This window comes from Pongo abelii, chromosome 19, assembly GCF_028885655.2.
Source record: "Pongo abelii isolate AG06213 chromosome 19, NHGRI_mPonAbe1-v2.0_pri, whole genome shotgun sequence".
Lineage (NCBI taxonomy): Eukaryota > Metazoa > Chordata > Mammalia > Primates > Hominidae > Pongo > Pongo abelii.
The window spans coordinates 60,952,856-60,977,021 of NC_072004.2; the positions used below are offsets into that span (position 1 = coordinate 60,952,856).

The 24,166-nt window shown below is 39.8% G+C and overlaps 2 protein-coding genes across 13 annotated transcripts in view; one reads left to right on the forward strand and one right to left on the reverse strand.

Annotated features, from left to right (window-relative positions):
* The window catches only part of LOC100444548 (cytochrome c oxidase assembly protein COX11, mitochondrial), a 57,151-nt gene extending 42,006 nt beyond the window's left edge, over positions 1-15,145 (forward strand). Inside the window, exons 4-5 of one of the 2 annotated variants that reach the window (XR_008519532.2) lie at positions 10,411-10,553; positions 10,939-15,145. Coding sequence is in view for 1 of the 2 variants with exons in the window: in XM_063718132.1 (XP_063574202.1) it covers positions 10,411-10,503 (93 nt within the window). In the remaining variant the exon portion in view is untranslated. Of the gene's footprint in view, positions 1-10,410 lie in introns of both variants that reach the window. The other variant, XM_063718132.1, reaches the window with a different exon arrangement.
* TOM1L1 (target of myb1 like 1 membrane trafficking protein) overlaps positions 1-24,166 on the reverse strand; it is a 67,190-nt gene that overhangs the window by 35,199 nt on the left and 7,825 nt on the right. For all 11 annotated transcript variants that reach the window (XR_010137964.1, XR_008519531.2, XR_010137965.1 and 8 more), the window contains 5 exons: positions 18,382-18,531; positions 17,322-17,447; positions 16,450-16,554; positions 15,340-15,456; positions 1,032-1,165 (listed from right to left, as the gene is read on the reverse strand). Coding sequence is in view for 8 of the 11 variants with exons in the window: in XM_063718129.1 (XP_063574199.1) it covers positions 1,032-1,165; positions 15,340-15,456; positions 16,450-16,554; positions 17,322-17,447; positions 18,382-18,531 (632 nt within the window). In the remaining 3 variants the exon portion in view is untranslated. The remainder of the gene's footprint in view (positions 1-1,031; positions 1,166-15,339; positions 15,457-16,449; positions 16,555-17,321; positions 17,448-18,381; positions 18,532-24,166) is intronic.

The following is a 24,166-nucleotide window of genomic DNA, read 5'->3' on the forward strand; positions in this document are numbered from 1 at the left end:
TAGAAAAGTTGTGCAACTTATCCAAAATCATCAGCTAGATTTGAATCCAGGCCTGTTCACCTCTTTCCCTTATGTCATACTGGTCTCATTCTTTATCAGCTGATTAGAAATACAGTCACTGTGCAAGTAGAGATTCCCAGTAATTCTCAACAGAAACACTGCCCCTAAGGGTGTCTTAACATGTCATTTTATTATTATTTCTTTTAGAGGTGGGATTTCACTCCATCACCCAGGCTGGAGTGCAGTGGTGTGATCATAGCTCACCACAGCCTCAAATTCCTGGTCTCAAGCTATCCTCCCACCTCGGCCTCTCTAGTAGCTAGGCTATAAGCATCTACTAGGACCACCACACCCAGCTAATTTTTTTTTATTTTTTATTTATTTATTTATTGTTTTGAGACAGAGTCTCACTCTGTTGCCAAGGCTGAAGTGCAGTGGTGCGATCTCGGCTTACCCCAACCTCCACCTCCCAGGTTCAAGCAATTATCCTGCCTCAGCCTCCTGAGTAGTTGGGACTACAGGCATGCGTCACCATGCCCAGCTAATTATTTTGTATTTTTAGTAGAGATGGGGTTTCACTATGTTGGTTAGGCTGGTTTCGAACTCCTGACCTCAAATGATCTGCCCACCTTGGCCTCCCAAAGGGCTGGGGATACAAGTGTGAGCCACCGTGTCCAGCCTTATTTTTTATTTTTTGTAGAGACAGGGTCTTACTATGTTGTCAGGGCTGGTCTGGAATTCCTGGGCTCAAGTGATCCTCCTGCCTCGGCCTCCAAAAGTGCTGAGATTATAGCTGGGAGCCACCATGCTGGGCTGAAATGTCACTTTAACTAGGAGAAAGACCTCTGGCATTTACTGAGTAGGAGCTGCACAAGGGAAAACTGTCCCACCCCACATGCTAATACCTTTCCTATTGAGAATGGAGAATCTAGAAAGAGGGGTCCCTTGTAGGCACTCTGATAAGAATGCTGAGTAATTGGTGGTGAAAGTAGAAATGGAAGAGGGGTAAAGAGGGTACATGATCTGCTCACCTCTCATATCCAAGGATGGCATTATTCAAATCCTCATTCACCTGAATTAGCTCAACAGTTACATCTTCATTCTCCACCACCACAAGCAGGTCCATGATCCTCTCCTGCATCTCCCGACCTGTTTTATAGAGTTTCTGTCAAAGAAAGGAGACAGATTTCTTCTTCCACACTTGGAAAATTCTATAAAGACATCTGACTCACCAATCTGCGCATACCTACAGCCACCTCCACGTTAAGTCGCCTGTGGGGTACTACCAAAGTACTTAACTATAAACAGCTTATCCTTCCTATTGGAAGGCAGTGAGTCATAAACTGATTATATTTTCCTTTAAAAATCAAAATAGGTGTCATAAGAATAATATGGTACATTGAAAATAATGTTGGACTAAAACCCAGAAGTGTTGTATGGGAATTCTAAATGTAGTGCTTATTAGCTGTGCCATGTTGGGGGAGGGGGGAACACGTGTTTTTTAAATCTCAGTTTTCTCACTGATAAATGAAAATTATACCCCTTGCCACATCTACCTCAAGGATTGACTTAAAAATCAAATGAGATGTGTGTAATGAGGAACTCTATAACTATAAAGCATAAACATAAAATGTTATTGCATTATTAGCGGTAGCAGAAGTAGTAGTTAAAATACATTTACAGTGGCATTATTTTATTTCCTGTTATGTTGTACTTAAACATTTAAAGTTTATAGTTATATCACATTTTGAGGCAAACTAAAACAGGATTAACAAACAAATCATGAATACCCTTATTTGGACTACCTAGAAATACTTCATTAAACCATGACTCCACCTCCCAAACCCATTTTTTTTTTTTCTCATAAGCATCAGAGTCATCTACGTCAGACTTACTGATCCAGAATCTTCAGGCTGGGGGTCTGAAAATCTACATTTTTTTAAAACAAGCACCCCAAAGTGTTTCTTATGTACACTGATATTTAAGAACTGCTGCCTTACAACTGACTCTTTTTCCAGGCACACCTTCGATTAACCCGAGGTACATAAAACTGATATTAATATTTCCAATTCCACCTTGGCTAGAGTTTGTCTGTGTAATAGTACATTAACATCAAGCAAAAACACAGGGATGCTGCTTCTCTCAAAATGAAAGCAACAGAACTTCCTTAACTACCGCACAATCACATCGGCTGACTTTTTCCCCTCAAGAAAGAAAGACCTGCTGAAAAATGTATGTATGCTTCATGAAACCATTCAGAATCTCAAACAATCTATTACAAGACTGCTGACAGGAAATCTCTAAACAAATAAATCAAACTATTACTAACTGGCATTTAGGCTCAAAGGTAAAAGCCACTACCCTCTAAAAAATCATAACAAAAAATATTAAAAAGACAACATGACATAAAGAGAAAAAAAAAAGGTGAGTTAGATGATAGACTTTCTGATTTTAGACTTGCAATGGGCGGCCAGAAAAACCATCCTATTTGCCAACCACAGGGCCATCTTCAGCAACAGTATAGTGTAGGGGTCAACAGTGTTGTTCTTAAAGCTCCAGATAGTAAACATTTTCTGCTTTGTGGGCCATCTAGTCTTTGCTGCAACTGCAGTGTAAAAGCAACCCTGGAAAACCCTGGAAAATATATAAATAACTGGGTGTGGCCATGTTCTAATAAAACATATATAGGTGGCAGGCTGGATTTGGCTCCTTTATATACCCCTGGTGTAATGCAAAGAGAAAACTTTGGACTCAGATGCCAAAGGCATCTCCCACATATATGCCTGCTATGGAAGTTGAGGAAATGTGGCTAAAATTTAGCCTGAGGTTTTTTTGTTGTTGTTGTTTTGGTTTTTGTTTTTTTTTTTTCCATCTATAATACAAGGAGAAGAGCTATCTTGTAAGGTTGTTGTAAGAATTGGCAATGGTGTCATTGAAACCCCACAGTGTCTGGCATACAGAGGTAGTCGGTAGTAAATAAATGAATTATGGGTGCTTGACAAGGTGTCACTAGAAGCTCAACTAGATAACGAATACAATCCTGTAATATGCTATTATCCAGGATCCGATCTTCTACAAAGGAAAGAATTAAGAATGGCATTTAATATAACCCCCGTAAGGAATGAGAACTTTTCCTTTGTTCTTGCTTTAAAGAGTGTACAGAAATTGGTCTTCTGTTGCTCACTGGCAGCCTTGCTAGAACAATGTGAAGATCAAGGGCATGCAATGGCTGATACCTATGACAAAAATGTAGAAATTAATTTGAAATGAATTTGAAGCCAACATCAATAGCCCGCAGTCACATGAAGACACTCCCTTTGCCCTTTCAAGAGACAGATGGAATGGAAACATGAAAGGAATAGCACACATCTCAACAGGTCTGCAAACCAGAATGTGAAAAACCTCTTCAAAAGCCAGCCCACTCTCATCTTTGCAATTGATGTCTGTCTCAGAGGAGGGCCAAGCCACCTGGAAGCCAAGCCAAGATCAAGCACCATGGACAAAAAGGATAGGTCAGAGTTCCCCACAGAAGGCGCTTGCAGGGCTGTGGATGTGGGGAACCAGGGGGAGCAAGTCAAAATACAGAGCAACAGCTGCTGGTGCATATGTCCATCACGGAGACCCTGGAATTGCCTCCTTTTATACCATATAAAAGCAAAGGCAAGCTTCTAAGTTAAAGTGAATTTAACAATCAATTCAAAAGTCTTTGGAGCAAAACAAAAAGGAGCTCATTAAGAGCTTCCTCTTCTGATATCCAGATGGCTCTTACTCCTCCATAGAGCACTGAGGAATTAAGGAAGGAGATCCCTCTGCACTTTCAATTCCAACTACAGTCATCCTACGTTGACCAAGAGAGGGCAACTCAATAAAAAGAAACACAAAAATGCTTGAATATCTCTCTTGAAAGAGCCAAAACAGGAAGAAATGTGTTTGCTTTAAAATGTCTCTGGAAATACTATCTGTATGGCAATATCCCTATTATCAGCCCATAACATATTTTCTTCATCCCAATATTCCCCACTCAAAGTGCAAGAAACCCCAATGTCTCTATCTGCTCAAAGTAAATACTCTCCCCACCTACTCTAAAACTGAACATTTTTCAGCTTAACTTGCTCATATAGTCTCTTTTTCCTTATACAGGCTTCAGTCAAATGACAAATTGTCAGCATAATCCTTAAGAAAAGCATTAACATATTAAAGTCCTTCCAACTCTTCTTTCCAACAAAACAGTGTCTGCAAATAGTACAGGACTTGGTTGCTGCCTTCAAATTGCCTCCTATACCCACATGAAAACACAGTAGGTTAGCCAGGTATACTAGAAAGTCAGTCCTGGGTTCAAAATGAGAAACTAGTTGGTCTAATGGATAGAACATAAGCTCATGAGAACGAAGTTCGCCTTCCAGCTCCACCACTTTTCATGGTGTGGGCAATTATTCTTTCTGCATATGCAGCCTCATCTGCAAAGGGAGATGGACTCAAAGATGCTGACAGTCCCTTCTACTCTTAATATCTTACACATTTCTGAATGGTAAAGACAAGAATGGTCTGGGATGATGGCTTTCTTTTTCTTATTCTCAGGATTTTTTTTTTTTTTCCAACTGGTTACAATCCTCATATGATCAAATTTCAGATTCCCTTGATTTTAAATTTCTCCAGTAAGTTAGAGTAAGGCTTCCTCTAGTTGTCATTTCAAAATCTGAGCTCCCTTTATTCTAAATACTAGGGAATTCTCTTGTCTTACTGGGGCTAGGCAAAAAAAAAAAAAAAAAAAAAGATTAAAGTGGGAGGTACCAGGAAAAGTCAGCTATTCAAGATAAGAAGAAGGTGGTCCAAAGCTGAGTGCATAACACCAAGAAAACAAATACACAAAACACATGTTGCAACTCTTCATTCCTATGGCCAAGGTGGCTGCCTTTAACTCATCACAACACTTGTTAGACTGGATAGAGCCTCAGAATCATCACGTTCCACTTCAGAAAATTAAAGAAAATCCAGTCCTCATCCCTAATGAAAAGTTCAAAGTTTACAAGCAACACAGTGGTGGGGAAATGTGTCTACTGCACAAAATGGTTTTACGGCCTAAGAGTCTAACAAAGAGCAAGACCCTCTTAGTTAGTAGGGCTTCAGGATCTAATTGTTCAGCGTGGGTTGGTGGAACAGAAAGGGGATTCCAAGGAAATATACTGGATTTCAAATGAAACAAAACAGACAAGGAATAGGTTCCAAAGAAACAGAACAGCTACTAGAAGGTAAATATAAACAGCCAAAACAGGAAGAAGTTCCAACTATACAAGCTGTTTTTTTGTTGCTGTTGTTGTTTTTGTATTTTTTGGTTTTTTTTTTTTTTTTTTTGAGAGTGAGTCTCTGTCACCCGGGCTGGAGTGCAGTGGTGCCATCTCAGCTCACTGCAACTTTGCCTCCCGGGTTCAGGCGATTCTCATGCCTCAACCTCCTGAGTGACTGGGACTACAGCAGCGTGCCACCACGCCGGGCTGATATTTGTATTTTTAGTAGAGACGGGGTTTCGTCATGTTGGCCAGGCTGGTCTCGAACTCCTGACCTCAGGTGATCTGCCCGCCTTGGCCTCCCAAAGTGCTGGGATTACAGGCGTGCTCCACCACGTCTGGCCTCAGGCTGGTTTTATAATAAACTGATACTATAAAACTGTGGTCACTGGTGAAGTATATGTGCAAGAGCAGCCAAGAAATTTTTGAGTGGAGGCTCTTCCTTTCTGCTGGATAACTTTTCTTGGCCCTCCAGATCCACCGTCCATACTTTCTGCCTTAACTCTGTGCCCTGGGGCCTGGCTTGTAGGGATCACATTGCCAGGTCCCCTGTCTTCTTGCTCTGTGTTCAGCCAACAGGCATGCTGGCTGGCAGGAAACAGGAGGAAGGAAGGAGAATGAGGTCTGGATATTTATTCTTTCCACTCCTTCCACCAAAGGCACCACTGCTTTCAAGGCTGCCCTCTCCACATTATTCTTTCCTCTAGGTTCTGGCAAAAGTGCCCTCTTCTTGTCTATGTAATTCTAGGGATATTAGTTAATAATCCAGGGTAGCGATCAAGCCCTTGTGGTTTCCCTGAACTTTATAACATCTTACTAAATAAACAGTATTTTGATTAAGCTTTCTTCAAATTACCCAAATGAAGTATGTCATCTCTTTGCTAATATACCCTAGAAAGCATGAGAACACATCTTTAGAGTAATCAAAATAGCATGATGCCAAGTTAGGCACAAATAGGTCAAGGGACGACAATAGCCTCAAGAATAGCCTCTAGAAGACAACCCTGAGTTAGAATACACAGTATGTGATAAAGGGGCATTTAAAACCATTGGAGAAGGCATGAATTGTTAGTGGATGTTATTTGGACAACCAGCCATCAAATTGAAAAAATAAATGAAGGTAAAGTCCCCATCTCATACCAAGAATACAAATTTGAATTTTAAGTCACATAAAATCCAGGGGAAGAAAGCTATTGATTCATTAAGCCTGTTTTTACTGAATGATTACATCATGTTAGGCACTAATCTGGGAGCCAGAACCTGGTAATGAACAAGACAAGCCTTTTGGCATTTCCATTCTAGAAGGCAAAGACAGCTGACAACCATGCAAGAAAAGCGTCAGACACTGTGAGTGCCAGGTGAATAAATGGTGATGTGATAGGACGGTGGCTAATTTTAGACTGGGGAGTCACAGAAGACCTCTCAGGAGGTCAGAATGATAAGAATCAGAATCAGAACGCTAAGATCAGAATGATAAGAAAAAGTTCGAGATCAGCCTGGCCAACGTAGTGAAACCCCGTCTCTACCAAAAATACAAAAAATAGTTGGGCATGGTGGCGGGTGCCTGTAGTCCCAGCTACTCGGGAGGCTGAGGCAGGAGAATCACTTGAACATGGGAGACGGAGGTTGCAGTGAGCAGAGATCACGCCACTGCACTCCAGCCTGAGTGACAGAGTGAGACTCTGTCTCAAAAAAAAAAAAAAAAAAAAAAAAGAAAAGAAAAAGCTGGCCATTTGAAGATGGGGAAGCATAAGAGTCAGGGATGAAACAGCTCCCCAGCAAGAATGAACTCAGTGCACTCAAGGAATAGGAAGGAGGTTAGCAAGCACGTGCCACGGAAACAGAAGTAGGCTAAAGATGACTGAGAAGGGCTCTGTGGCCAGGCTAGAGACGTTTGGTTTTACTCCAAGTATAATGGAAAGCCACTGGAGGGTTTCCAGCAAGGAACAAAACGATCTGGTTTACATTTTATTTTATTTATTTTATTTTATTTTTTGAGAAGTAGTCTCGATCTATCACCAGGCTGGAGTATGGTGGTGTGATCTTAGCTCACTGCAACCTCCACCTCCCAGGTTCAATCTCCCGGGCAGCTCACTGCCTCAGCCTCCTGAGTAGCTGGGATTACAGGCGCCTGCCACCATGCCTGGCTAATTACCTTTTAAAAAGCTATAATACAACTTTGGGAGGCCAAGGCAGGTAGATCACCTGAGGTCAGAAGTTTGAGACCAGCCTGGCCAACGTGGTGAAACCCTGTCTCTACTAAAAATACAAAAATTAGCCAGGCATGGTGGCAGGCACCTGTAGTCTCAGCTACTCTGGAGGCTGAGACAGGAGAATTGCTTGAATCCGGGAGGCGGAGGTTGCAGTGAGCCAAGATTGCGCTACTGCACTCCAGCCTGGGTGGCAAAGCAAGACTCCATCTCAAAAAAAAAAAAAATTAATTAATTAAAAAAATAAAAAGCTACAATAGACACTCAACTTCATTAGTCATTAGGAAAATGCAAATACAAATCAAAATCAAAACCGTAATGAGATACCACTTCACACCTACCAGAGGGCCATTAAAAAAACCACAATGGAAGTAGTACTGCATACTGCTAATAGAATACAATGGTGCAGCCATTGTGCAAAACAGTTTGACAATTCCTCAAAAAGTTAAAGTTACTATATGACCCAGCAATTCTACTCTTAGGTTGATACTCAAAAGAAGTGAACACAGGTATTCAAAGAAAAACCTGTATGTGAACGTTCATAGCAGCATTAGTCACAATAGCCAAAGGGGGAAACAACCTAAATGTCTATCAATGAACTGATATATAAAACATGGGATATACAATGAAATATTAGGCCATTAAAGTAATAAAATTCTGATACATGCTACAACATGGATGAACCTCGAAAACATTAAGTGAAAGATGCTAAACACAAAAAGTCATATTATGTGATTCCACATATATGAAATGTCCAGAACAGGTAAATCCACAGACACAGAACCAGATTGGTGGTTATCTGGGACTGATGAAAGACAGAAAGGAGAGGCTACTTAATGAGCATGGGGTTTCCTTTTGGGGTAACGAAAATGTATTGGAATTAAATAGAGGAAATACAGTTGAACCTTGAACAACATGGGTTTGAACTGCATGGCTCCACTGAGAGGCAGATTGTTTTCTGACTCTGCCACCCAAGACAGCAAGATCAATTTCTCTTCTTCTTCCTTCTCAGCCCACTCAGCAAAAAGATAAAGATCAAGACCTTTATGACCCACGTCCACTTAATGAATAGTAAATATATGTTCTCTTCCTTATAATTTTCTTAAAGAAATTTTTTTTAATTTTAATTTTTAAATTGAGACAGGGTCTCACTCTGTTGCCCAACAGTGGTGCAATCACGGTTTACTGCAGCCTCGACCTCCCAGGTTCAAGCGATCCTCCCACCTCAGCCTCCCCAGTTGCTGGGACTACAGGCATGTACCACCATGCCTGGCTAATTTATTTTTTGTAGCGACAGAGTCTCACTATGTTGCCCAGGCTGGTCTCAAACTCCTGGATGCGAGCAATCCTCCTGCCTCAGCTTCTGAGAGTGCTAGGATTACAGGTGTAAGCCACTGTGCCCAGCCTTCCTTACAATTTTCTTTTTTTTTTTTTTTTTTGAGACAGTCTTGCTCTGTCACCCAGGCTGGAGTGCAGTGGCTTGATTTCGGCTCACTGCAAGCTCCGCCTCCCAGGTTCACGCCATTCTACTGCCTCAGCCTCCTGAGTAGTTGGGACTACAGGTGCCCACCACCATACCTGGCTAATTTTTTGTATTTTTTAGTAGAGATGGGGTTTCACCGTATTAGCCAGGATGGTCTCCACCTCCTGACCTCATGATCCGCCCGCCTCGGCCTCCCAAAGTGCTGGGATTACAGGCATAAGCCACTGCGCCCAGCTTACGATTTTCTTAATAACATTTTCTTTTCTCTAGCTTAAAGAATACAGCACATAACATATATAACATACATAATATGTGTGAATCGACTGTTTATATTATTGATAGGGTTTCTGGTCAACAGTAGGCTATTAGTAGTTAAGTTTTGGGAAAATCAAAAGTTATACATGAATTTTCAACTACATTGTGGGGTCAGTGCTCATAACTGCTATGTGTTGTTCAAGGGTTAACTGTAGTTACAATGAATGTATATTTATTTTATTTCATTTTTATTTTTTGAGATGGAGTCTCCCTCTGTTGCCCAGGCTGGAGTGCAGTGGCACAATCTCTGCTCACTGCAACCTCCGGGTTCAAGCCATTCTCGTGCCTCAGCCTCCTGAGTAGCTGGAATTATAGGCTGCCCACCACCATGTCCGGTTAATTTTGTATTTTTAGTAGAGACAAAGTTTCACATGTTGGCCAGGCTGGTCTCGAACTCCAGACCCCAAGTGATCCACCCGCCTTGGCCTCTCAAAGTGCTGGGATTACAGGTGTAAGCCACCACGCCGGGCCCTGAATGTATATAAATGCCACTTAATTGTATCCTTTAAAATGGTTAATTTTATGTGATATGAATTTTGCCTCAATTTAAAAAATGCTATATAGAATTTTTGTTTTTTTTTTTTTGCACAGCACTGTACTCAATATCCTGAAAACCTTTCTCATAACAAAATATCTAAAAATGCTAGATATTAAAAATATTTTAACATTTGTGCCTACACTTTCAAGAAAGCATGAGAAATCCTCAAAGGCTCAAAACCAAATAAGATCTAAACACTCAAGCAGCAACAAAGAAACAATGGTTCACAAGGCACCCATCTGCCAATCTCCAGTAGAGTTCTCAGCAGACGCAAAGGACAAAGCCCACGGTGCAAACAAGATGGGGAGCTGGAGCAAAAACCCCTCCTATACTCAGGTGGAACCCCTGCATGACTACTCCCTATGAAAGTCAGTGAATCAGAAAAACCTCAGCCCCACAAAGCAAGATGGCAAGCCAAATCGTGTGTCAGCGTCGGTTCTTGGTGGGGAGAGTGAAAATACATAATTTTCCTGAGAAATCTAACAGCCTTACTACATCTTCATCTCTAGGGATAAGGCTGCCTGCCTTCAAAGTTTAAAAAATCCTAATGAGTGCTAATTATTTTTCTTCTAACTGCAGAGATTCCTAGATTCTTTTGGAAACCAGCAGTTACTTGGAGGAGAGTCCTTTTTTCTGGCCTCGACAGCCACCCTGGAAGTTCCCCGCTCCTGAGTTAGCAGCTCAGACAACAGAGGACAGAGGACAGTTGTTTTCCTCACCATGTGAGTGCCCAAGGCCTATTCATTCTTGCTCTGATTTTGAGGTTAGTATGGGCTGCTTCTGGGAAAAGTCCTTTGGAAGGGTCTCTTTCACCTGGGTGGGGCTGTGAGCTCTGAGCTGGTCTGATCCCACCTGCTTTATCAGGCACTGAATAGTCTCACTGTTCTGGAGGCCTGACGGTCAGTTTAGCCTTTTCTGTAATCCTTGGGGTTTATTTTTATTTTCATATTTCTTCTGTCATTTCAATGGGATTTGGGGAAGAAAGAGGATGTAAATTTATTTTGGCAAGCGAAAGAAAAATTGTGAATATTGGTTGGTTTGGGGAGAAAAATGCCTGTTTTACAATTCATATAGCTGACTTCAGATACTTTTATTCCTTCTTTACAGTTGTACTCCTTCCATCAGAGTATGCCCATGGGCCCTCACTGACCCCCAACCTGAGTGCCGCCTCTGCTGATGACTCCCTAGGCTTATGCTGAAGCCTCCAAAAGCCCCTACAGTTATAAGGGGACAGCCAACCAGGGAGCCAGTATTATCTGGGGGTTCTAACTGTACTGACCTGACTCCTTCAGATGGGTATGAGAAACCTTTGAAAAAATACACTCTAAAGAATTCTTTGTTTATGACATAGGGTTAGAGGGGGAAAAATAAATAAATAAAATAAATAAATCAATAAAAAACCAAAAACAAAAACACCAAAAAAAGAATTCTGTTTCCCCACAGTCTATCTTTGCTGATTTCATTCTGAAATTCTTAAATCAGATATGCTTCTTGTCCTTTTTCTCCACAGAAGACTTAATTGAATTATTTCAGATCAACCATAGTGGAGTTATTTAGATGGAAAAAAAAATTATTTGTCAAAAGAAATTAAGAATAGCATTCCCCACACCAGATCTTTATATGTCACTAACAAAAAGCATACAAAGAAAAATAACATTCCACATTCAACAGTCTCTATAAACAAGTTGATCCCCTGCCAGAACCTATTCAATTTGAATTTGGCCATGAGTAGTATTCTCATGTTGATTTATAACCTAAGACTCTTTACTATTCAAGGCAAAACACAGCCTTGAGCTCTGGCATTAAAACAGCAACCAACAAATTAGCATTATCCTTGCAAAATTCAACCAAACATCTGCACCCAAACACCCTGAGACAAAGCACTTCAGATTGGAATAAAATATAAAACTGGATTCACATATTTAAATGAAATGTTTCAGTGTGTTTTTACTGAAGGATTGTTTGCCACAGATGGATGAGAATATGAGAGAAAAAGTCATAAATCATTTCATTTTAGAGCTCTGAAAGGCCCGGGAAGACCAGGTGGAACTAGAAATATTGCTGTGGCTATTTAAAAAATATTATCTGCCACATACCCGTTTGATATTTAATTTTTCAATTTTAGTTTAACACACGTGTTAACATCATAAGTTAAAAAGTTTATATCTGGAAAAGCCTCCATTGTGGACTACTACCTTTGAAATCTATTTAATGATGAATTTTCCTTTTTACATCCCATATAAAGAGGATGTATTTAATATTACTCTTGCTTGCTGTCATCCAAGCTCTTCATTTTATACATAAACTAAGTCCAGTGATAGTAAATGACTTGCCTAAGGTCAAGAACCCCAAGGATCCTTAGCAAAATGTTACAATTCTAAGATATTCCAAAAATAATATACTTAAAGCCACGGATCCAAAATACTGATTTATTTCTCAAGGTATACTACCCTGATGTTCTGCAGAATATTAGCAGATATTTGGCAAATTGGGACTCTTTGGTTAAATAAGTTTATAAATGTTGGGTTAAACAAAGACTCTTAGCTATATCAGTGAACTTTATGCATCTCCAAGAGGAGAAATACAGTAGAAAATTGGTTTTACAAATTTATTTGACCAAAGATGCCACTTTCTATCCACAGAATACAGCATACAACCAATGAGAAATACTCTCTTAAGTTGTTTTCTAGAGTCTTGTCTTGCTTCCTAGGAATCTGTCATCACTACACCACCAGAAGGATTTTTCTAAAATCCGACCTGGTTATGTAGCCCCTCAGCTTTTATCTTTTCAACAGCTCCCTTCTGCCAGTCTGGTTAAGCCCACTCTTTGGCATGGCATGATACTCCATTACTTGTACAGGTCAGCTCTTACCTCACCTGGAATTTTATACTCCCACATTGTGGTTTAAATCCTCTTCTCATCCTTCTACACCTGAGCGATACCACAAACTCACATCCATTAACAGTGGGGTGGGGCATGGCAATGAGTTCCTTAAGAGGAATATCTGAGTCCCCAGTGGTCTCTGGGTGTAGGCTTGCATGGATATAGGAGAAATGACCTCTGGTTTTTTTGTTTGTTTTTATTATTTTTTAAACAACCCTTTAAAAAACCCTTCTGAGCCTGGAGACAGCACAAAAGAGAGCAAGGCCCAGATTTGGCCCATAGGCCACAGTTTGCTAACTCTTGAATTAGAGGACAGCACAATTCAGGACATTCAAGGTTGCCCACAATGAGTACTGCCTAGAACATGGAAGGAATATGAAGGGTGCTCCATGCCTAAAAGCCAGAAGCCAAGAAGCACAAGGGGCTCTAACAGATTGGTTGAGGTACAGCAGTGAAATAACCAGGCAAGACAACCCCTGCTCATGCCCCTTCCCTCATTTGAGACCAGATAGCTGAGAAAGGAGTAGTGTTTCCAGGTGGAAACAATGATTGGGACAGAGGAATAGGGTATTATTTCTAGGTACTAGTAGCATTCAGGAAAAAAACAGAGAATACATAATCCAGAAGACCAGCCATAAATGGATCCCAAACAGCATCATCCCATGTTGCTATACCATACTCTGAAAACATTATCAAGCACAGCTGTAGCAATTACATCCTCCCTTCAGCATGGGTGAGCTGGGTCAGCAGAGAATGCAGACCAGCTGGCAGAGAGTCTCACACAAAAATGAGCTCACTATCAGCAATCCAGCTGAACACTGGAGAATGCAAATTAAAAGATGAACAAAAAATTTGCAAAGGAGAGTCCACAGAACAAACAAAAAAGCAGCGTTAAATATAATTATTATCCTTAGAAAGGTAAAGAAAAGTAGAACCATGAAATGAAAGAACTATTATAAAAATCCAACATATTTTAAAAATATTTTAAAATTATGTACATATTTGTATATAGTAAATATTTTTAAAGTACATATTTTTAAATAAAAAGAAATTGTTGAAACATTTATTAGAAGGACTGAATAAGCAACTCAATGTACAAGTTTTAGGGAAATACATTAAACAGAGAAATTATCCCAGAACTTAGAATGAAGAAATGAAAAGTATAAAAGAAATGTTAAGAGACAAATGAATCCAACTGGAAGTTTCATCATCTTAAAGTTCCATAAGAAGAGAATAGAAAGAATGGTAGAAAGGCAATATTTAAAGTAGGAGCTGAGAATTTCCTAGAATTAAAAATACACATAAGTCGATAAGGCAAAAAAGACTATCATCTACTAAGGAGGATAAGTAAGGAAAACAAACATCTGCACACATGTACATATATCTCTGGAGAGGGAACAGTACAATTTCTGAAATATTAAAGTAGAAAAATAACAAATGCAACTAAAAAATATTATAAATCAAAGGATTAAGAAGCAGAATAATATAATACTTCTATCAGCATTAGTGGGTGTAAGAGAACAATGAAGCAGTATCTTCAAAGGCCTAGAATTTTGTGCCTAGAATTTTATATCTTGCTAAACTAACCTGCATTTAACATGACAATCAAAGGACATTTTTGGATATGCAAGCACTCAAAGTTTGCACCAAAGTTTACCAACATGGGTGTACCTCAGCAAGGAAAAAACAAACTACTCAAGACAGCAGTGATATCTAAGAAACATTGTTGGGAAAATTTTTACAATTTTTTTGTTTCCCAAATAAGAAATGAGCGAGGAAAAAGTTATTTACTAACAATCTAAGAAGTTAAAGGAAAAATAACACATGAGAGGTTGGGAGTGGGTATCTGAGAAAAGTAAAAATATCTTAAGCTTCTTAACTTGGCAACAAAGGGACTTAGAAACTAGAAACTGATTTTTTTTTCTAACTGCTTCTAAAATTAATATTTTAAAATTTAAAATAATTAGAAGAGCAAACTGGTAGAGGGAAAAATAAAGTATATGTATACACAGACATAGCAGAAGGCATAGGAAGGCTGTAGAACCACTCATGCAGGTCCAAATGCCCTGTCTACTTGTTCCTCTACAGCTCGAGCACTGCCTCCATCTAGACCATTCTTAAAAACCTCACATCTCTCCTTCTCCCCACCCATGATCCCACCATATACTGAACAAATTTATATTACAGTATCTATAATACTTCATTATGTTTGTTGTTTACAAACCAATCTTGCTCATTAGGCATAAGCTCTTAAGGACTAGAACAGCCTCCTTCTCATTTCTACATCTCTTCCTGTATCACAGTTACTCAATGTTTGTTGAATGGATGAAAATAGAGGCAATTTTTACATACTTAAAACAACTAGAGAATTGATTGTACATGACCAAGGTTATAACTTATAATAAATTATTTGTTGCAAGAGGCTAAAAACCATGTCTAAGTTACTACTGCATTTCTGACAAAGTCATTCTTGGATATTTTTGTTAAGTTTAGAAATCAATTGAAATCAGGATGTAGGAGGACGTACTAGACAATATTAAGGTGTCTTCCATCTCCAAAGCTCAAAGTTTAGAGAATAACTTTAAGAGACACTTTGACTGATTGTCCCTGAAATCGTACAACACCTGCAGAAGCTCTATGTCTTCATGGTTTTCAGACCCGGGAGTATTCTCCATCAATATGGCGGACATCACTCGCACATTCATTTTCACCATATCCAATTCACTGTGCAGTTTTCCAATCTGTAGAGAGCAACACAATCACTAGTCAGTGCGACATACAAAGAATAACTACCTTGTTTCCTGCCCTCATGGGACATTTGCTGGATGAAAAAATGCTTTTGCAAAATTTAATATTTTCAAACTTTAATTTCATATAAATATACATATAGTTATTTTACAAATGTATACCTTGTCACCTTCTAAAAGGACTTGAGATCTCTTGTAATAAACCCCAAAATATGCTTTTGGAATTTTAAAAATGAAAGAAAAAAAAGATTGAAACCCAATATGGAGAGGGGAGAAGTACTAGGTACCTAGCAGAAGAAGGTACCAGAAACCTGGATAACATGGCAAAAGTTATCCTGAGTTTCTTGGCAACCAATAGGATAAAAGAAAAACAAATGAGGGTTATCTAGTTCTCATGGTATTAAAGAAGAAGGAATAAAGAAACACCTTTTTTTCCTGTATTAAATTCTAAGAGGAATTAGTCACATGAATTTTTATATAAGAAAAAAAAATAATAAAAAATCTTCAATTATAGTTCCTTTACAGCAGAATGGAAATTAGCCTCATATAATAATTGTTTATCTGTACCTTGGATAAACTGATATACACAAAGAAGTAAATACAATTCAGTTGGCATAATAAATACAAGTAATAAGACTACCATTTACTAAACTCTTTGAAATATGTGACAGTCCTACCAGAAGTAATAGGAATTAGCTGATGGACACTAGATCCAGTCCACAGTCAAGGCTCCACAAAGCCATGAAAGCCGCTAGGCAAGCACAACTCTTACAAAGTTGGGCTTTGGAAGCAGACAGAACCCATGGGATTACTCCTTCTTGGAACTGAACTATGATAAGTCACATAGTATTACTAAGCCTCAGTCTCTTCCTCTGTGAAATGAGTGTACCTACATCTCAATGTTGTTAACCAGAAAAGACAAACTGTATATAAGGTGCTTACAAATCAGGAAAAGACATCAATAAATACAGTGATTGCTGTTGTTACCTGTTCTGGGACCAAGGTAATAGTCGAGTTCTTTGGAGCAATTACAGAAGACAGCGCTGGTGCAGTAGGGACAGATGTTGGAGGATTTGATGAGATTTGAGCAGTCTATGAGTATGAAACATGGTAATATTATTATGTGAATTAACATAGTCACCCAACGCCAAGTTTTTTCCATTCAGCTAACTCAAGCACTCTCAAACAAAGTCCTGTGTACAGGGTATCTGCCCAGAGTAAATCATCAACTACACAACCCGTCCAGCATTTTGTGAAGAATGCTAAGTAAATGAGATGCCCATAATAAAGCAGGTATTCAACAAAAGGTGGCTATTAGGATTATCACTTACAATTTAATAAAATGCCCTTTTTTTTTTTTTTAACCAAGGGTCTAAGTGATAAACTGCCATGCGAGATTATTGATGCCTTCTCTTTGGGTTGTTAATAACAAATGGTAGCTTAATTCATGTCAAGTCTTTTTAAGCCACAGCTGACAAGGCATCTCCTTCTCCATCAATGACCCTCCTTGGGTCAATGCCACATCTCCAACCTTGGGTGGAGAGGTGAAAGCTCAAGGCTCTAGGCCAGTGCTTCTCAACATAAATGTGCAGAGAAAACACCTGGAAATCTTGTAAAAAGGGAGGTTCTGATTAGTCTAGGGTGGAGCATGCCAAACAAACTTTCACACTTTTAGTAGCAAAACACACTTTAAGTAGCAAAATCCCAAGTCTCGGTTATTCTATGAGATATTGCAATATCCTTCTAATAACTTCATCTTTTTGCTTAAGCTGGGTGGATTTAGGGTTGTCTCCTGTAATGAGAAAAGACCCAAGTGATACACTACTATAGTCTCCATAGGTCAAAGAAAGGCCTCCTACCTCTTGTCTTGCTGTTTCAGCCTCTGCTTCTGAGGGAGGAAACTGAACGCCTTTCTTAACCAGGTCGAGGTATACTTCTTTGACTTCGCTTACATCCACACCTCCTGGGAAGCCCTGTGAACAAGTCTGAATTCAAGAGATGAAAAGTTCCAGAGTTAAAACAGCAACAAAACCAAAACACAATTCTTTTTTTTTTTTTTTTTTTTTTTTGAGACAGAGTCTCACACTATTGCCCGGGCTGGAGTGCAATGGCACAATCTCTGCTCATTGCAATCTCCACTTCCTGGGTTCAAGCGATTCTCCTGCCTCAGCCTCCTGAGTAGCTGGGATTACAGGCACCCGCCACCATGCCTGGCTTATTTTTTGTATTTTTTAGTAGAGACGGGGTTTCACTATGTTGGCCAGGCTGCTCTCGAACTCCTGACCTTGTGATCCGCCCACCTCGGCCTCCCAAAGTGCTGGGATTACAGGCGTGAGCCACCGCACCCAGCCTAAAACACAATTCTTAAGCTCCTGATAGAAAATAATAGATCAATAATTATGTACCTCACTCAGAAAGAGAAAGCTACTTTTGAATGCCATGGGCAAAATGCTCATTTTCAAAGGCTAGGAAAACATAAAATCTTTTAAATCAGACTTCCATGCCTCAAAATCTTGAAGAAACCCCAGGATATATACTATCAATTGTTTTTTGCTGCTCTGAATCCAAAATTAATAGATTGTAAAATAACATCAGTAGCTCTTTTTCCAAGTAACCCTGAACTAGTCAGTTAGCTGGAAGTTTCCCTACCTACAAAATGAACACACAGATGACTGTCTTTCCTATTTGACACAGATAAAACAGAAACTGAAAGGAAAGCAGGGAAATGACCACAAATTCTTCAGAAAAAGGGCACCATCCAATGCCAAAAAATTATTATTACACAGAAACTAACATAGCAAAAACGCTTTTCTGGCTCAATCCTAGACATATAAAAGATAAGTGAAACAATCAGGAGATAAGCTATTAAATCCCTAATCTTAGAAATTTACCATCCCATGAGGTATACAACAGACTTACCTTAATGAAATTCAAGATTCTATTCTGAATGTCTAATGGCAAGTTGTATCTGGGATTCAGTAGCTTAACTAAATTCTCTTTAACAAATTCCTTCTTCACAATCAGAGACTGGAAACTTGGACCACAGTTCTGCACACACATGTCAATAAGCTAAATTAGAAAAAAAATTAAACATTATATTTATCTGGCAAAACCACCTCCTAAAAATGTAAGGGAAAAACTGCTAAATAATGATTTCCACCAGCATCCTAATTAACAAACATAATTTAGTATCTACTAAAATATATGGCAAAATGTTAGGTTCTGGGGATACGTGGAAGTATGAGCATGATGTAACAGTCTGGAGGACGGACTTATTGAGGAGTCCCAGCACATCCAGAAGGGCGTTAACAGCAATGCAGAGTACTAAATGCTAAATGCTGAAGGGACGTGCAGGCCAAACATATGAGCTATGGATGGAATAATATCTGTCCCAGTTTACCCAGGGTAGCACAGGTATATTCCCAATGTCCTGTTTATTAATGATGACACACCCTTTCACTTTCAAAAATGTCCTGGTTTGGATGATAAATTACACAGTCACCCCAGCTATAGGATCTTATAGGCAAGAGTGATTATTTAGGGCTAGGTGGTCTTACAAGACTTTTGGAAAAGGCTAATTGGAAGCTGGGCTTTGCAAAATGGCTAAGAACAGTAAAAATGAGTATAGAGCTATATTCTAGACAGAGAAATGGTATGGAAAATATATAAATGTGGAAAAGTGGGTAAGTTTTGAAGGGGGAGATAAGTACTCTGGTCTGTCTCTAGTAGAGGCATCCTGATATAGGTAAATTGGGGACACTGGAAAGATAGGGTGGATAAAGTCCGTCCAGGTTGTAGAGAAGTTTGTGTGGCAGTGCAAAGGGTGTGGATATTATCTTGAAGGCACTAAGAAGTTACAGAGGGTCTCTGTTAGTTTGTCACCATCACACCTTTACCCTGAAATTGAAGAAAAGGTTAATGTGTGCAAAGTAATATTCTGGATAGGTTGTCAGGCAGCACTCTACAAAGGCAAGCGGAGGGAGAAGAAACCTGGAATGATAGAAAGATCCAGTAGCAACCCACTAGTTCAGGCATGATATACAAAAGGCCTAAACTAAGATGATGTGGGTACAAGAAAAGGAGTCATGACAGCATTATGAAGGAAGAACTTTGAATGACAGTGCTGGTCAAAAAAGGAAGATGACTGAAAGTTAAGTGACTCTCATTCTGCATAAGGACCCCTGTAGTGGAAATTTGGAAGAGGGGGTGGTATGGCTGGTCTAGGTGTAAAAATGATGGGCTGAAATTTAGATATTTTGAGTTCAAAAGATAAGGGGCATTTAAGTAGGTGTTTAGCAGTGAGCTGGACACACACAGCTATAGTTCAAGAGAGTGAAGGGCCAAAAGTGAGTCATCAAGGCTGCCTACAATGAGAAGAGAGGAGGAAGGGCTGAAACACTGGGGTTCACCTACTATATGGGCCAACGAAAATCCAAGGAAGGCAATCAAAGAGTAACTGACAGAAAATGAAGCACAAAATCAGGAGTACATAAGGCATCCCTTTGGTAAAGTCAAAAGAAAAGTTTCCTGGAGGATGGGGTGTTATACGGTTAAGAAAATGGACTGAGGAACATCAGTTCCCTTGAAAAACACATTTGCAATAAAGCAACATGAGCAGAAACTTGACTAAGAATGAACCGATACTGAAGAACTGCGTGCAGGAAGTAGATTTCTAAAAGTAATCTAAAAACAAAATTAAATCTTTAGTTTCCATGCTACCACCTCAAATTAGAAAGGTCATAGAAACCATAACATGACCAGGACAGGTAAAATCATCTCTGCAGAACAGAAGCCCTGAAAATGGACTTCAGGCCATGCTTTGTATTTTTAGTCTCTCTTTAATGGCAATACATAAAGCGGCAGCATATAGCGTCTAAGTTATACTTAAAACGCTATAGTTTTAAGGCACTGTGACCAAGAAAGTAATCAGAAAATATAGAAACATGCAGCTGTGTGAAACACAGGGAAAACCTTTAAGGCAAAGGAAAATAAAAACAAAATCCAAACATATTAAGATGAATCTGTACTAGTACAGGTTGGTGAGACAAAGTTGGAAAGTTGAATAACATGCCATTTAGCTTGATGGATTATTATAATGAATTTTTAATGGGCGAAATCCTGAAAGGAAAAGTGCTCAATGTGAGTTTACAGAAATATTTCACCTAACTAGTTGTACCGTCTTACGCAAATACCTAGCCTCCAAGTCTCACTCTCCCTAGGTGTATTTCTTGCTAAATAATTCGCAAACCAATTTCTTTTTTTTTTTTTTGAGACAGGGTCTCACTCTGTCACCTAGGCTGGAGTGCAGTGGCGCAACCTCGACTCACTGCAACCTCTGCCTCTCGGGTTCATGCCTCAGCTTCCCAAGTAGCTGAGATTACAGGCATGTACCACCATGCCCAGCTAATTTTTGTATTTTTAGTAGACATGGGTTTTCGCCATACTGGCCAGGCTGGTCTCAAACTCCTAGCCTCAAGTGATCCACCCACCCCGGCCTCCCAAAGTGCTGGGATTACAGGCATGAACCACCGCACCTGGCCCTCACAAACTAATTTTTATCTTTGGTGCAACACGATTTTATGATAATGGGTAAGACTCCCAGGAGGTACATGCACAAAATCAAAGAGTCAACATAAAATGCTAAAAATGTGAACATCTGGAGATTAGCAGTCATGCCTTTTGTGTTTTCCCATTAGAATCAAGAATGTCAGGACTAATTACTTCTACATCACCTCCTCTATTATGTCACCAGAACCTCTTTCACCCTCCAACTCACTCAGATAAGTAATAAAACCTACGTGGCAAATTGGAAAAATTAAATATGTTTTCACATATTCTGAAATTGAACTTTGGTGCAAACGTGTTCAGATAACCCATCTTTGGAAATAAGACAAATAAGAATCCATAATCCGAGGCGGGATTGAAAACTCAGGAGCCAAGGAACAAAGAGAGACTGAAGTGGGTGACTCCAGGCTTCACTGATCTTTTGGGCTTGGCTGGGCAAATCACTTATCCTAAGCCTCAGTGTCCTTATCTGCAAAATGGACATAATATCTCCCTCTAGAGACTTGTTGTAAGGCTCAAATGAAACATAACAAAGAGCCTGCCACAAAGCAGGACCTCAATACATAGCAACTATTTAGATCATCTTCCATGGAGAACTTCCTAGCAGGAGTGAATGTGATGATTAGCTGATCTAAGTATTTTAAGAGAGGGCTGGAAGAAAAAGAGGTAGTTGACAGTTTTCTCACTGTAAATTTCCAAACCAGGCAGAGTGTGACAACAACCAGGTTTCAGGGCCAACAGAGCTACACCTGGGCCACGAATAGTGCCTACACCAAGGTGACTACCCCACCCTATGATGATACCCCTAGGAGAGGCCTCAGTCTTCTCACTCCCTCCAACTGCAACAAGCTCCTGGGGGGACAACCACATGGTTTTGTTTTGCTTTGTTTTGTTTTGTTTTGCTTTGTTTTGTTTTGTTTGGATACAGAGTCTCGCTTTGTCACCCAGGCTGGAGTGCAGTGGCACAATCTAGGCTCACTGCAACCTCCGCCTCCTGGGTTCAAGCAATTTTCCTGCCTCAGCCTCCCGAGTAGCTGGGATTACAGGCACATGCCACCATGACTGGCTACTTTTTGTATTTTCAGTAGAGATGGGGTATTACCATGTTGCCCAGGCTAGTCTCTAACTCCTGACCTGAAGTGATCTACCCTCCTCGGCCTCCCAAAGTGCTGGGATTACAGGCATGAGCCACTGCACTCAGCCTGATATTTTGTTTCACTGGTAGATTTGCCAAAGGAGAATAAACCAAGCTTTTTCTTCATTATTATTTTCAACCACATTTTACACATTTTATGAAACCCCTGAAGCTCACTGCTTAGGGGGTGCTCCACAAAGGCCTATTAACTAATTGATTCTCAGGAACCTGTTCAACCACTTTCCATTTGACAATAATAGTAGCCTCTTGCTGAGATTTATCACAATTGACTCATTCAAGAACAGAATACTCTCTGGCTCAGAATAATAAAGCCTGGTAACAAAATTCTGCTGAAACACAAAACAAAACTGCTCCACCGACTGATGGTAGGAAATCATCGTACAGTCAGGTTCCGTCAAAGCCTAATCAAAGCTAACACGTCCATGGAGAACTCAACATGACAGATAACATAAAGAATATTTATAATAGAATTTGACAGGCTCTCATCACTTTACATTAATAAAATGGAAATGTCATATATAGGGATTACTTTTTAAAGAGTTTACTGGTAAACTTATACTTGCTTTTGACAGACATAGGTGACTCCTGTGACTAATTTCCCTCATAATTAAATTTGGCTTACGTGAATATTAAAGTCAGTTCTGAGGCCTTAAGCATACCTCTGCAAGGCAGTGAGTAGTCTGAGATGAGGTGACTGGACCATTAAATACACAACTTGGGGAAATCAGCATGAAGATATGAAGTGTCAAAGGCCTATTTAAAGAAAATCCAAGGAAAAGCCAGGTGTTTTTCCTGACTTTAATGTACTGTGACCCCAAGGATGAAGGTGTATTCTGACCTCTGACTTGTGACTCTTGCCTGTTTTTAGGCACAGACTTTAGATTCTCTTGTTCTCACACATTGGACAGAAACCACGAGGTAAGGGAGCTAAAGATCAGAGGTGGAACAGATAATGGGAACGGCAGTGAGCAGATTAGACTACCTGATGAGAAGGAAGAGTGGAAGCCCAAAGACAAACAGAGGGCCAGAGGCACAACACTCTGGAATAACCTAGCTTCCTCAAGGAGGGTCTCTGGTCCATCCTCATAGGGAGGGAACCATGATGGAAGAAGATATGGAGGTGGGATTAAGAAGCAACCACTGAAACATCAAGTAGGCTGGGCACAATGGAGAAAGTTGCAAACTGTTATGAATGGTGATGAACACCTGTAAAAAGCAAAATAATAATACCCCATGCTGAAATAGAGAAGGGGGCATAAATTCACCTTCTGCCCTTCTCTTCCTTACTCAATTCTCCTAATCTTTGGCACCCTTAAGATATCCCAGATGTACTAGGTGAATGGTTTACGTGAATATTAAAGTCAGTTATGAGGCCTTAAGCATACCTCTCCAAGGCAGTGAGTAGTCTGAGGTGAGGTGACTGGACCATTAAATACATACCTTGGAGAAATCAGCATGAAGATATGAAGAGTCAAAGGCCTATTTAAAGAAAATCCAAGGAAAAGGGCACATCTATCCATCTTTCTACTCTGGTTATACAGTACCTTCCACTAGCCCTTGAGTCTTCCCGGATATTAGGAGAGACGGGATTAAGTGTGTGTATGAGGGTGGGGTGCTTAATCATTAATCCAGTCAACATCTGATATACCTGGCCCTGTACTACATAGGAAGAAACTAAAGACACAAAGGAAACACAGTAGCCTGCTCTTTTAAGAGGCTTGATTCGTTCTGAGAAACAAAGTGGCATGAGGCAAGGGCATGGAATTCAGAATCTGAGGACTGGGATCAAATGTTGCCTATGCTATGTAATAGCCATTTTCATCTTGGAAATAAATCAGTTTCTGTTAGTCTCAATTTCTTCATCTGTTAAATGGAGTTAATAACAGAACTACTTCACAGGGTTGTCAAGAGCATTGGTCAGGTGCCAGGCATTTCTATCAGTGACCCATCGTTCTGGGATTTCTACAGAAGTGCCTCATTCCT